The sequence below is a fragment of the Merops nubicus genome, unplaced genomic scaffold, assembly GCF_000691845.1.
Source record: "Merops nubicus isolate BGI_N331 unplaced genomic scaffold, ASM69184v1 scaffold5974, whole genome shotgun sequence".
In the NCBI taxonomy this organism is placed as follows: Eukaryota; Metazoa; Chordata; class Aves; order Coraciiformes; family Meropidae; genus Merops; species Merops nubicus.
Window position 1 is genome coordinate 69004 of NW_008603550.1, and position 13713 is coordinate 82716.

The window sequence follows — 13713 nt, forward strand, 5'->3', positions numbered from 1 at the left end:
AAGTGTATAAGCCTGCTAACTGTAACACAAGTTCCCTTATTCAGTTCTTGGATTGATTGAGGATGATCATCTTGCTGAGATGTACAATTATTTTTCAGATACTACTTTTTTTTTTTTTTTTGTAATAGGCATTATTTTTTACTTGGTTGTCCCCATTTCTTTTCTTGAGAGGCATCTTTTCATCATAGGCGAGGGGATGTGGGCTTAGCAGAGAGGTTATTTTGTAGTCCATCTGCTTCTGGACTAGTGCAGAAGGTAGTCTCAGTTGCACCTCAGTGCCACACTGTGAGTCCTCATTTGAGGACTGCATTTTTGAGAAAATTGGGATAGCAAGCTCTGCAGTGTGCTCAGAACAAGGTGCAGGAGTGAAACATACTAAAAGAAGCAGTATGGAGGATATCTAAGGATAGAGTTGCATGGCTTGAATTTTCACTGGAAAAGAAAGGGCAATGACACATTACTTTGGATGCAATGAATTTGCTTGTTAATAACATTTTGTGAGTGGAGAGAAGACAGTTGTCTTTTGAAAAGCAATTGCTCTCCCCTGATAATTGCTTTCTAAGCATAAAATAAAATAAAACATGGTAAAAGCTTTGTCTTGTATTTCAGTTATTATTTACTTGTTTTGGCACCCATGGTGTATTACCTACAGCCTCTAAAATCCTAAGAAATGACTGAGTAAAAAGAACCTGAAAATACTATGAAGTTTCCACGTTTTCTGTTATCTAAGTAAAGATGTGAACTAGTGGAACTGGGACCAAGCACTTATGTGAGGTGCACCTTCTGCCATCAAGTGTGCTTTAAAATTTGCCAGAACAGCTCATTTCCAGAAATTTTGTCACTTGCATGCTTGTATGTTTCCTAGCTGTTCCTAGGTTTTGATATAAAGCATTACTGTATGGGAAATTCTAAGGTGTCTTCCATCTAAATAAGATTTTCTGGATGTTTTCCTATATAGTAACTAAAAATTTGAGGCAGGAAGACCAGTGCATACTCTCTTTTATGGAGTTACTGATGCATGATATTAAATGGAACTGGTGATTTTCTGTGCAAAAAGAGATATCTAAATATGAAGTAAATTTGAAAATTGTTATTATTTAATATTAGTGTAGTAATAGGTGTCTTTTTCTGAAGATCTATCCGGTAAGGAAGGGATATTGCCCTATCTAGATGTCTCTGTTTCCATTACCTACAGAGAACGTGCATGGCTATCACACTAGAACTTAATTCTAGGACATGTAAAATTAGGTGAGGAAAGTCCTGTTGCTAAGGTTCATGAGGGAGAACATCTTGACACTTTTTTTAATGCAGTTACTGAACAAATGGAGCTACAAAAGACACACTAAATTCTCATAAAGCCAAACCATGTCTGGTCAACTTTCTATTCAAACTGCCAGGTCTCTGATAGTCAAATAAATTGAGTATATTTTTCAATATCGTCATAAGAGAATCACTTGACGGGAACTTGGCTTTGCAGATTTATACAGAAGTTCAAACTCCATCTTCTCAGAAGTCCATTTAATGTTTTCTCTAATCTTAACACAGTTACCAAGAAGAGCACAGAAGACAACTAGTCCTTCTCTGGCAGTAGTGAGTTGGAAGAGTTGGTAGTGAGGCTGTGTGAAGAGTTTGCCATAACCACTGTGTTGACAGTTGAAACAGAAGGCAGTGATCTCTCTTATTCTATTGTTGGCATGGTTTTCCACGGTATGGACATAGAAATGAGGGAAAAAGGCAGGATTATTGACAACAGAGGCAGTAAGGAAGGTACTGGATTGACTGCTCTGCTTTCTTTGTTCCAGAATTCCAGCAGTGCTTCAAAGAACTCCTCTTTCAACGGCAAGTATTTCTTTCATATTTTGTGTAGTAGTGTCACATAGTGCTGTGATGGATTTAGATTCTGTTATTTGTGGTTATGATTTCTGTGTGTGTTCAGTCTTTTGCAAGACACGTCCTGCTGTGCAAGGACCATTTCTATAGTCCCTGTCAGAGAAAACAACTGGGCATGTTTGCTGAGCTTACTTTTTGCTTAGTGTGTGTGATCATCTGATTATTCAGGAGAAGGAAGGTGGTTGTGGCCTCAACCTGGGAAAGGAGAAGTAAACAGTATCTGTAGACTAACCTGTGAGATGAATTGCATTACACTGGTGTCTTTTTCAGTTTGGAGACTGGTTTTGGATTCACTTCTGTGTTACTCAGAGCTGATTTCAAGATGGTATCTACCTGCAGTGTTTTACAGATCGCTAGTGAAGCTATTAATTTATAACGTATTTGCAGAATTCTGCAGAAAAGGATTTTAGACATAAGTACCTATATGTTTTCTAGTTAACTCCTAGATTTGTTGCATGAATGTTTATCAGAGTTGCTTGTACTCACTTTACTGCTTTTTTACATTAATTACATGCAGAGATTTGTTTTTTTTTCTCTCTAGTTTTGATATGGAGAACTGAAATTTGGCCAACTCATTTTGTGTACTGAACTGAATAATTTGAGCTCTGTAGACATTTAATAAGTTGTATTTGTAATGAAAATATTGGAAATATGCTTCACTGTATGAGTCAAAGCTGCAGTTTCGTCTCATTAGTGTGCTGTTCTCGTTCTTGGCTGCTGTGCCCTGAACTGCTGTGTGTACTTTCCTCACAGAAGTGCTGACTTTGATCACGTTATGGAGGAAGGCTATGAGCTTGACCTCACCTACATCACAGAGCGCATCATCGCCGTGTCCTTCCCTGCGAGCTGTTCTGAGGAAACTTACCTCCACAACCTGCAAGATGTCACCCGAATGCTTAAATCCAAACATGGGGATAATTACTTGGTACGTATAGGATTAGTCTCTTGTGAGACATCAGCTCCTGTCCTGCAGGAAGACCGCTTGTAGGTCCACATGTACTGTTACAGACTAAAAATTACTCATGCAAAGCCTCTTTGGCCCACCTTTACAGCTTTGCAAGCAAGAGCAAGATTTTCAGTAGTGTTTTAAGCTCTTAGCAAGGACAGGTATGAAAAGCGCTTTTCTGCTGGTGGCACTGCAGGTCTCTGTTGTGATAGAACATAGTCAAATGCTGTAAAATAATTGCACTGACCCTTTTCATTGTTCAAAGCATGCTTTTAAAAGATACCCTGCAATGTCAAGTGCATTCTTTTTTTCTAGTAGCCAGCTACATCTGGGTCCTCAGCTGAGCATCTTGTGGTCTCTCACCATCATGCCTAGGCTGTCTACATTAATACATTGTGAAACAACACATAAAAGTATGGTTGCTGTCTGTGTGTTCTGTCCAGTTCCTTCTCATTAACTTGATTTAGATGCACTTTTTTTTCTTGCTGCTTGGTTTTCTATAGGAAATCGATTTCTAAGCAAATTTGCAATGAGCTCTGCAGAATTTTTTTTTTTTTTTTTTTTAAATGTTGTCCCGAACTATTAATTTCTTGTGTTTTTTTTTTTTTTTTTCTGGCTGGTGCACCTAAACCCTATGGCATATTGTGTCTCAGCTTGTTTTATGATAGTAAATTTAAAACAGGGCAATATTTTTATTTACTTTTTACTATCAATTAGTCTGTTTAAAGTATTAGAAGAAAATCCATGGCTTCAGAAGCATGAACTTGACTCACAGCAGAAATTAATTTCTGGAGAGATTCCACCTAATGATTTGAATACATGCCACCTTCTTGCCCAGAGCTTCCCTTCCATGAGGTGCTGCTAGCTTGTAAGGTACAAGACGGTAATAGTTTGAAGGTGACCTGTGTGTAAAGCTCTACTAGTTCAAATTCACCTGTTCTCAGTAGCCTTTCCCACTGACAGCAGTGTTTGGGTATTGGTGAAATAAGCTTGCAGTCTCAGTCCAGTACTAAATATCTGTTTGTATTAGAAAAATCTGGTGCATGGTGAGTCTTGTTTAGGGTGCCCTCTCTAAGTGGGACTGCAGTTTCTCTTGCAAAGTTTGGATTTGTGGGATTTTTTGGGTTTCTTTTAGTTTTGTTCTATTTATTTACTTGTATTCTAATGAGTAGTCTGGAAATGAGCTGGCTTGGTGAAAATAAAGTAGGATGCCTTCTGGTCCCTAGTATGTTTCTGTAAATTTGCAAGATATCATGGCAAACCACAGTCACGCTGTAGATCCCAGAGACCTCATTTTTAAGCTAGTTTTTGTTTCTCATGTTTCAAAGACCTCTTCAGTCTGATCAAGGGGCACACGTATAGCAGGGGATAAAACAAACAAACAAAAAACCAACCCAACAAACAAACCACAAAAAAAACCCCAACAACCCAGCCACCTTAAGTGAACAAGTTATGCTGAAGCAGATGAGAACAATTTTACTCTTTCCTTGGGTCAGGGTCTCAGCTAGCAGAACACAGACTACAAATCAGCATTTATCATTTCTTACATAGCCATTCTCCCTCCAGATTTTTATATATGCTAAACTGTTGCCACTACAGTTGGCAGTGAAGACAGAGAAGGGGAATAATACAACCAACAAGCATTGTTGCTTCTTTGAGTCTCAGTTTCTTACAAAGAGAATGAACAAAAAATCTTAAGTATTTCATTTGCTTTGATAGTAGAGGATTATACTTTGACAGTCTAAGATTATGTTGGATATTAGGAAAACTGGAACAGGCTGCCCATGGAGGTGGAGGTGGAGTCAGAATCCCTTTAGGTGTTAAAAAAACACATGCAGACATGCTACTTCAGGACATTGTTTAGTGGTTGTGGTAGTGTTGGGTTGATGGTTGGACTTCATGATCTTACAGGTCTTTTTCAACCTTAGTGATTCTATGGTTAGAGTCCTTTATGGAAAGATGGAAGCCTATGCATAGCTCACAGTAAATTTTTCTCTGCTTTGTTGTCCTAAAAAAGAGCTTCCCAGAAGGCTTTGGTTCCTAGAAGAACCATGACTTTTCTCCAGCAGAGAAAAACTTCAAAACTGAATTTTTGTAGTATCTGTGTAGTACTTACTCTGTTTTTATGTGCGTGGCCTTGGTCAGCAAGACTGAAATCACACGATGCTGAAAAAATTCAAGATTATATTTTTTCAGAAGAATCCAATGAGGTGTCAGAACTCTTGCAGAGTTGTAAAAGCCTATTCTTTAAATGCTGATAGCCGTTAGAAATTGGTTATTAGAACAAGCAAGCTTTTATGTTCAAAAGTAGCAAAAGACTTTTTCAATCATGGAATTGAACCACAGAATCATTTAGGTTGGAAAAGACCCTTAAGATCCTAGAGTCCAGGTGTTAACCTAACACTGTGTGCACCACTAGACCATGTCTCTTGTCTACACATCTCTTTAAATACCTGCAGGGATGGTGACTCAACCACTTAACTGGATAGCCTGTTCCAATGCCTGACAACCCCATGGATGACAAAAATTTTCCTAATGTCTGATCTGAAACTCCACTGGTGCAAATCCCTCTCATCCTTAAATTATTTTGGTTTTGTATGAATAATGAATTAAGAAACTCTGGGTTAGGTAAAGAAAAGAAAGGAATGAGAATTATAAAATATTCCATAACACATTTGTTAAAAAGCAGTTTTAAAAGTGGCTAAGAAACAGTAGCACATGGATATGTCTGCATTCATGCAGCATGTGTTCGTTGACAGATTCTTTCTGCAACAAATGTTTATTTGCAAACCCCACCTTTCCATAGTAAGGAGATTTAAAGGGTAATGTCTCAAGTTTTCTTTCTTTCTCTGGATTAATTTCTTGTTCAAAAAGTGTACTTCTTCCTAAGGATGGTATAATGTCTTCCTGTCTCCACTGTGCCCATGACTGGGGAGAATGAGACAACTCTGCACAGCCAGCTCTCCACTGGACAACTCTTCGTGGCCAGTTCTACACAAGGAGAGCTCTGTGGATCCCTCACAGGCGAGGGGGATGGGGAGGGGGACCACCCGTGGCCTTGTTCCTGTGGTGCCTTTTTTCTTCTTTTTTGGAGTTGTGCAGTTGTTGCTTTTTAAATGGAGGAACCTATGGACATGGTGTCCTACCAACCCAGCATCCTCCTCGGCCCCAAGGAACGGGGAATGTGGGGAGCCAGCAGTCCCTGCCACGCAGTGTTTCTTCCCCATCTGCAGAATGCACGTGGCAGTACCAGCACTGGAGTGGCTGCAGGGGCTTGGGGGGCAACAGGATGCAGCAAGGCAACTGCTTGCTCCCCAGCTTCCTGAGCAAAACCCTCCTGTAGTTCTTCTCACCCGCGTTGCATCCCACCTGCATGCTAGCTGGCTGCCCTTATGCCAGACAAAATTTTGTATTTCAGATTTGATTTAGTTGCCTTTGCCTCATCTGTGTCTTCGTCTCATCCTTGCCTTTCTCTCACCATTAAATGAAATATTACTTTATAAATGAGTCACCAAAATGAGTTGCAGAGCAAGGTGGACAGCTGGAGCACAATGAAGGCATGTGATTAATCAGCTAGCAGGTTTTAGAAATTGTGACTCATTTGCACTTTGAGTACTGTGTTCAGTTTTGGGACCCTTACTACAAGAAAGATACTGAGGTTTTGGAGGTGTGTCCAAAGGAGGGCAGTGAAGCTGGTGAAGGGTCTAGAGAACATATTTTCTAAGGAGTGGCTGAGGGAACTGGGGTTGTTTAGCCTAGAGAAAAAGAAAGCTCAGGGGAGTCCTTATCACCCTCTACAGCTACCTGAAAGGAGGTTGTAGTGAGGTGAGGGTCAGTCTTTTCTCCCAAGTAACAATTGATAGGACAAGAGGAGATGGCCTCAAGTTGCACCAGGGGAGCTTTGGGTTGGATATTAGGAGGAAGTTTTTCACTGATAGGGTTTTAAAGCGCTGGAACAGGTGCCCAGGGACGTGGTTAAATCACCATCCCTGGAGGTGTTTAAAGACTTGTAGATGAGGTGCTTAGGGACATGGTTTAGTGGTCGTCTTGGTAGTGTTAGGTTAATGGTTGGACTCTATGATTCTGAAGGTCTTTTCCAACCAAAATGATTCTATGATTATTTTCTACACTTTAACTCTGTTACATATTCACACTGTACATATTCACACAGTGAGTACTTCTTCACTGTGCCTAGAGCTGCTCCCCTGGTGTCTGCCCCCACACGTCTTCCACTGCTTGCATCCCAGCCTGTGTGCCTCCTCCCCAGGCACGGCAGGAGGAATTTTGAAGGCAGTCCCACCTCCCCCTCCCCTGAGATACCACTCACTGCTGGGTGCTAGGGGCTCCCTGGGGTGCCTTGCGGAGCCCCCGCTGACGGTCAGGGGCTTTGCAGGGCTCGCCGTATGGCGGGGAGGTGCCGGGGAGGACTGAGCTGGCCACAGAGACTTGTTCTAGACCCACACACACCAGCTTCTAGAAGCAAAATGATGTTGTTTCTTTAGCCTCCTCAGTTCTTAGCTTCTTTGCTGAGACTGATAAGAGTGATGGTTAATGCCAAATGGGATGACATACTTTTGAAGAGAGTTGTTAAATTGTACTCGGGTAGTAGTAAATTGTGTAATGGACTTACCTCCCATATTTACTGTTTCTTGTATTTATGGTCTGCTTATGCCATTCTGGCAGTGTAATGAGGCTTTTTAAATGATCATTAATATCATTTATACTTAACACATTGTGATGTGAAACAGCCACACTGTGAAAGAGAATATGCCTTTGTAGCATTGTTTCAGTGCTTGAGTATTGATATTTTGTCTTTTCGTTCTTAATTGATACTGATTTAAAGTACTTTCTAATGAAAGAGTTGGATATACTTGTATACACCACTTTATTTTTATATTCATTTAGCAGTCTATCTCTTTAACTCTGTTAAGAACAAAGTATATGATAACTTACTGTCTAATGCATTAACGGAAGAGTTGGAAGATCTCAAAGTCTAAGCTATAGTTAAATCAGTATGCTATATCTTCTCTGTGAAGTTTAGACAAGTATTTTCTTGCCAGGCACTCAAATGAAAATATTTAAGACTATACCACCCTCCCAGACTTCTCTTTGTTAATTCTCATGCCATGCTGTTGTTTTGCATGGTGCTCAGATCTCTCAGTATACCACTGACCAAAATAAAGCCATGTGAAATAAATATCGTGTAGCAGAATTTTAATTGTCTTTTCTCAAAATGTGCATTTAGTTCCATCTTTAGTTTCATCGTGTATTAACTGAATACCTAAAAAACATTTGCCAGTGCTCCATGAGTTCAAATATTCGTTTAGTAAAACAGCAGGCAAACGTGAAGCCTTACCACTGTAGTTTCTTGTAATTATCATATTGTTTCAAATACAGTTATTTACTATGTAAATTATGAAGTCTTGATGATATGTATTTTTTTCCTTTCTTTCTGAACAGGTGTTGAATCTCTCTGAAAAGAGATATGACCTTGCCAAGCTTAACCCAAAGGTATTGGTTGTCTTCCATAACTTATCTCTCTTTCTACTGTTAAATACAACTTAAATGGCCTGGTAAACCCTGAAGCTATGTAAATAGTAATACAGTCAGTAAGACAACATCCATCTCTTTATTTTCTGTCAAGTTTTGTTTTGTGTCCGTGCTTTACATAGTCATTGCTGTTGTTTTCGTAGACTTTGCATACAGGACCTGAAGCCAGTTGTGACTACTGAAAAATTCCTGTTGAGTGATACAAATCTTACTCTAAGTAGAATTCCTTAGTGCAGTCAGAGGATACTGGGGGTTACATACTGTACAGACTGATAGCTGAAGCTAGTCAACTAGGTTCAGGTATAGACTTCCCTTTTGTACTGTCTTTTCATAGTTGCTTCTCTGTACAATAGAGACATAAGGAAGGGAGCTATTAATAGCTATCTTTTGCTCCTCCTCACCAATTGTATTTGTTTGTTGTAAATAATGATGTGCAGGTACTCTTCAGCAGCAATTATAAGGGTAGAGTAGCACAGATGTGTATTTATAGCAGTAGATTTACAAGAATACCTACTACCTGAGGAAAATACTAAAAGAACTGTTAGTTTTAACCTTTTGAATGCTTTATTGATCATGAAGGATTTAAGTCGTGCATGGCTACTGGTTTTGTTAGGGTTAACATATTATATGCTTATAGTAGTAACAGTTTGAGTAAACTGTATTGTAGAGTGAAGTTAAATAGAAAAGATGAACAAAATTTTGAGATGTCAAATCTGTTGTATGTGAAGGGAATAAATTGCAGGTTAAATACAATCACAAAATACTGGATGTAACACAGATGCAGTTAGCATTCTGTGTTCTAATTTTGACCTAAATATTTTACTGTTACAAAAGATCTGAATTTCCTATTGAAAATTCTTTAAGAAGTCTAGATCTTCAGAAATTTTGTCATTTGGGAGTAGTTGGTGGGTTGTGGGGGGATATTTTGTGTGCTTACTTGTATAAAAATACTTCCCCTTAAGAAACTTGTAAGCATATTTTAATTACATTGTGGCACTCAGGTGACATGGTTATCTGAGGCTGGAAAAAACCACAGAGACTCTTCACCATCACAATTATTTGAAGCCAGATTTTAATATGTAGTACTAGGGTCAAGGTGTCTCTTGTGAATGTTACTTGTTTAATTGCAGATTATGGATGTGGGGTGGCCTGATCTCCATGCTCCGCCTCTCGATAAGGTGTGCACCATCTGCAAGGCTATGGAGTCGTGGCTCAACGATGATGCTCAACATGTGGTGGTCATCCATTGCAGAGTGAGTGAGCTTTGTGTATACACGTTGCCTGTCTGTTTGTATTAAGTTTCAAAAACATTGTCCTTTTAGTCTTACTCATTTTAAAAAAATTAAAAAAAATTTCATTTATTTTCAATGCTGGAGACAATGTGCCAAATCTTCAGTTGATTTAGGTAAGATTAAGTCCACTGACCTTGCATGCTTGTCACATGTTATTTTTTATAATAACTAAGGTTTTAGCCTCTGCTCTGGGCATATCATACAGTGATGTTAATTCACTTCTTTCAAATGTCAGTACTGCTTCTGTGAGTGTACTTAGAAACTTGAGGTTTTCCCAGCTCAACACCAAACTCTTTAGAAGCTATTCATGTTTGTGACATTCATGGTTTATGTCCAAGGATATGGATAGGCAGCATAGCACAGATCATTCATTTAGACTGTTGTGTGGTTGTAGGAAATGAGGGCATTAAGTACTTTGTGGGGACTTATGACAGGTTCTAACACCCATCATCTTTGCAGTGCCTTACAGCAAAGCTACCATTGTGCAGTGTTACTTCTTGCTCACAATGAAGAGAAGCAAAGTGAAGCCTTAAATACACATAAAATGAATTCAGAACTGAAATGGTAGCTTTTCTGGTGACACGTGAGGCAAATCTGTCCCTGTAGCACTGGCAGATGTTACTTTAAACAAAATGAAGGTGATAGTGGGACCAAAACTTCTCTTCAAGTCAGATTGTATAGTCCCTAGTCCTGAATTACTTGCAGGCAGAATGTCATGATTGTGTGGAACACTGTTGAATTTTTACTAGTTGTAGGACTGCAGCCAGGAGTATGGCCCATACATGGGACAAAACAAAAGGGAGAAAAGTATTCTTAGGTATTTTATATCAAAAAATTGTTAAAACATATTATGGATTAACACCTTTTGGTAATGACTTTGACATTTCCAGTGAAAGAGATAGATAAAGCTATTTTATTATCTGAGAGACTGAAACAGTTTTGAAATTCATGACAATTACTGCTTGGTAAATTGTACTGACTTTGTCATGTAAATTATTTAATAAGATTCTGAAATATTTTTTTTGAATTATCCATTCAAAAATAAGTAGCAAGGGTTATAAATCTCAGGTGGTAGGGAGGTAAAAATGCCCCAACCTGCTAGAAACTCATATGCTTTCTAAAATAGGTACTTTATAGCATTTCATTCTGGCAATTGCAACATTGTCTAGACCTGTCTTGAATAATCTCTGGAAAAAGTAATATAAAATTAGAATAATTGATACAACATGTCTACTACTGGTCAATATTGTTAGTTTTAAAAATAATTTCCTCTCAGTCAGTAAGACATGACAGGCACACATATAGTAATCCCACTTAGTGTATTTTATGTCACTCGTCAGCCAACTTGCATGGACAAGCTGCTGCCCATCATTACCTACCACCTTTTCAACAACACAGGAGATACATAAGACTGTCCTCTCTTAAAGTTTTGTTTAGTATGGGTCTTAAAATAATGCTCAGTAATACAATAAATAAGTCACCATTCCCTTTTTCCTAATGCAGGGAGGAAAAGGAAGGATAGGCGTAGTTATATCATCGTACATGCACTTCACCTATGTTTCTGCAAGGTAAGTTATGAATAATGCATATTGTATGGTTTTTACAATTAAGGAAACGTTAGGAAAAGATGCCTTTTAATTGTGGTACTGTTTGTCAGCTTACTGTTTGTCAGTTAAGGTTTCTCATGTTTTCTTCTGAAAGCGTCTTGGAGCATGTATTAAAACAGCTTGCTTTCATGACAGAGTTTTCTTGTGGTCCCACCTTCAGCAAATTGGACTGTATGACACCCTAAGATCCCTCCTAATTTAAGATATTCAAGGATTCTGCAGGAAAATTCCCTAAAAGCGTATTTTGAGATAAATGAAGAAGTGAGAAAGAAACCATTTTTATGTAATAATACCATCTTTATTCTAATAAATCCATTTATTTGCTACATCCATCAAGTTGCCTCTTCTGAATCATTACAGCAACTATTTCTAAAGCACTTAAGGAAAACAGTTACTAGAATCTAGAATCAATATTTAAATGGCAAACTCCTAGACACTAATCAAAGTGCAGAATGCAATTTAAGAAATAAACTAGACTTGCAGTCAGCTCAAACAATAGGTGTCTGAGTAGGTGTGCTTAAGTGGTCTTGTAACCTGGCATCCTTTGCATCTCACATGCTGTCCTACAGTCACAGCTAGGCAGTGGTTTTTATGTCCATAATGTTGAAACTCCTAGACACTAATCAAAGTGCAGAATGCATTTTAAGAAATAAACTAGACTTTATCTTGCAGTCAGCTCAAACAATAGGTGTCTGAGTAGGTGTGCTTAAGTGGACTTGTAACCTGGCATCCTTTGCATCTCACATGCTGTCCTACAGTCACAGCTAGGCAGTGGTTTTTATGTCCATAATGTTGCTGCTCCTTTTTTAAAAAGACAATAAACTTATGTTTCACAGAGAGAAATCTCCAGTGTCACTCATGAAATTATGGCAAGTATCCTCCTTTTGCAACCTGAGCTTCTTGATTTTGCCAAAGTTGCATTATGACTTTAACATATTCTTGTTGGAAATATGCAATTCGGTTGAGTAAGGGAGTAGGTGCTTTGGCTCAGGAAGTAAACTGCCTGAAGGTGTGGAATGAGAAAGTGTCAGTGGAAACAAAAATTCTTGCCTGACCTGTAAGTGCCAGAGTTGCTCCCTAGATGCTTCTTCCGTCTCTTCTTTTCTTCCATTCCTTCTTTTTTCTTCCAAATATTTTGACATGTTTCAAGCAGTAACCTGCTGAATTTCCAAGGTAATCCTGAACTGGAATAACATGGTATCTGTGTCTCTGTTTTGACAGTGCTGATCAGGCTCTAGACAGATTTGCCATGAAGAAATTCTTTGATGATAAAGTTTCAGCTTTAATGCAACCATCCCAAAGAAGGTATTTAATTTGTTTCTAATTAATGCCAAGAAGAAATGTCGTTATCTTCCGCCCCCATCCCTTACTCCCTCCCCTGCTGTGAAGACTATTTCCACAAGATCCTCCAGTGATTCCTGAACTCTCAGCACTTTATCTTATATTAATATTCCTTGACTGATGAGATCTCTCCTTCAGGGCCTGCACGTAGCCCAAGATAGATAAGACCTTTTGTACCACACAGTTATCTGCATGTGTTCTTACCGGATTGTTTGTTAACAAAAAGGCATGTCACAATCTATTTCTTGATTGCTCCAAGATAAAAATAAACTCACTTTTCTGTGGCAAAAATTATGTGTATGGAATGTGTGTTGATTAATGTGCAGTAAAGATCTTATTACCACTTGTTTGGATGATCTGCAGATTATGCATCTGCCCCATGCCAGTCCTAGTAAATGTTTGTCAAAGTATGCATTATTCATTCTGTCTGTCTGGATGGTTTACTTTTTCAGTCTGTCTCCATGAATAAGATTGAGGTAAGACCCAAAGTAAGAATTTTGGAAAGTGAATAGTTCTGGAGGTTACGATTTACCTCATTTTGACAAGAGGGAATGAAAGATTCAGTGCTAAAAGAGATTGATAGTCATCAGACAAGTAATTGTGATATAGGTGAATCTTCCTTTAGAAACATAAAATATGAGCTGGATTTGATATAGTAATTACTGTTCTTAATTAGCATATATACAGTAGGTTTTTCAGAATTTATTAAAAGGATGAGGCTTTGTTAGTAGTTTAACTAGAAAATTAAGTATTAACAATGAGCATAAAGCATTTGGTTCTGTTAATCTCTAAATAATAAGAACTTCTCCATTACTTCTTGAACCTGTTTGGTGACCTGCACATCTCTGTTTCACTTGAAAAATAGTAGAACAACATTCCATTAGACTTTCAGCTTTCCATAACTGGGAATTTTATTGGCATCTTTTGGTTTTTTTTTGCTTCCCAGTTTTATGTTTGCATATATGTATATTGCATCTTAATAAGAAGAATTTGAGAGTGGTGCTGGCCATGTAGAGAAATGTGAACCATACGAGCAAAAGGAAATAGATTTTAAAATTTTTCTATCAATAAGACTTAAGCAGCAGGA

The 13713-nt window shown here is 38.4% G+C and overlaps 1 protein-coding gene across 1 annotated transcript in view; it reads left to right on the forward strand.

The window, feature by feature from the left end:
* Positions 1-2665: 2665 nt before the first annotated feature.
* Positions 2666-13713, forward strand: part of TNS3 (tensin 3) — a gene marked incomplete at its 3' end in the record, with an annotated part of 57444 nt that continues 46396 nt past the window's right edge. The window contains exons 1-5 of the mRNA XM_008938701.1: positions 2666-2815; positions 8297-8347; positions 9517-9639; positions 11182-11246; positions 12507-12590. Of these exons, the coding sequence (XP_008936949.1) occupies positions 2666-2815; positions 8297-8347; positions 9517-9639; positions 11182-11246; positions 12507-12590 (473 nt within the window). The remainder of the gene's footprint in view (positions 2816-8296; positions 8348-9516; positions 9640-11181; positions 11247-12506; positions 12591-13713) is intronic.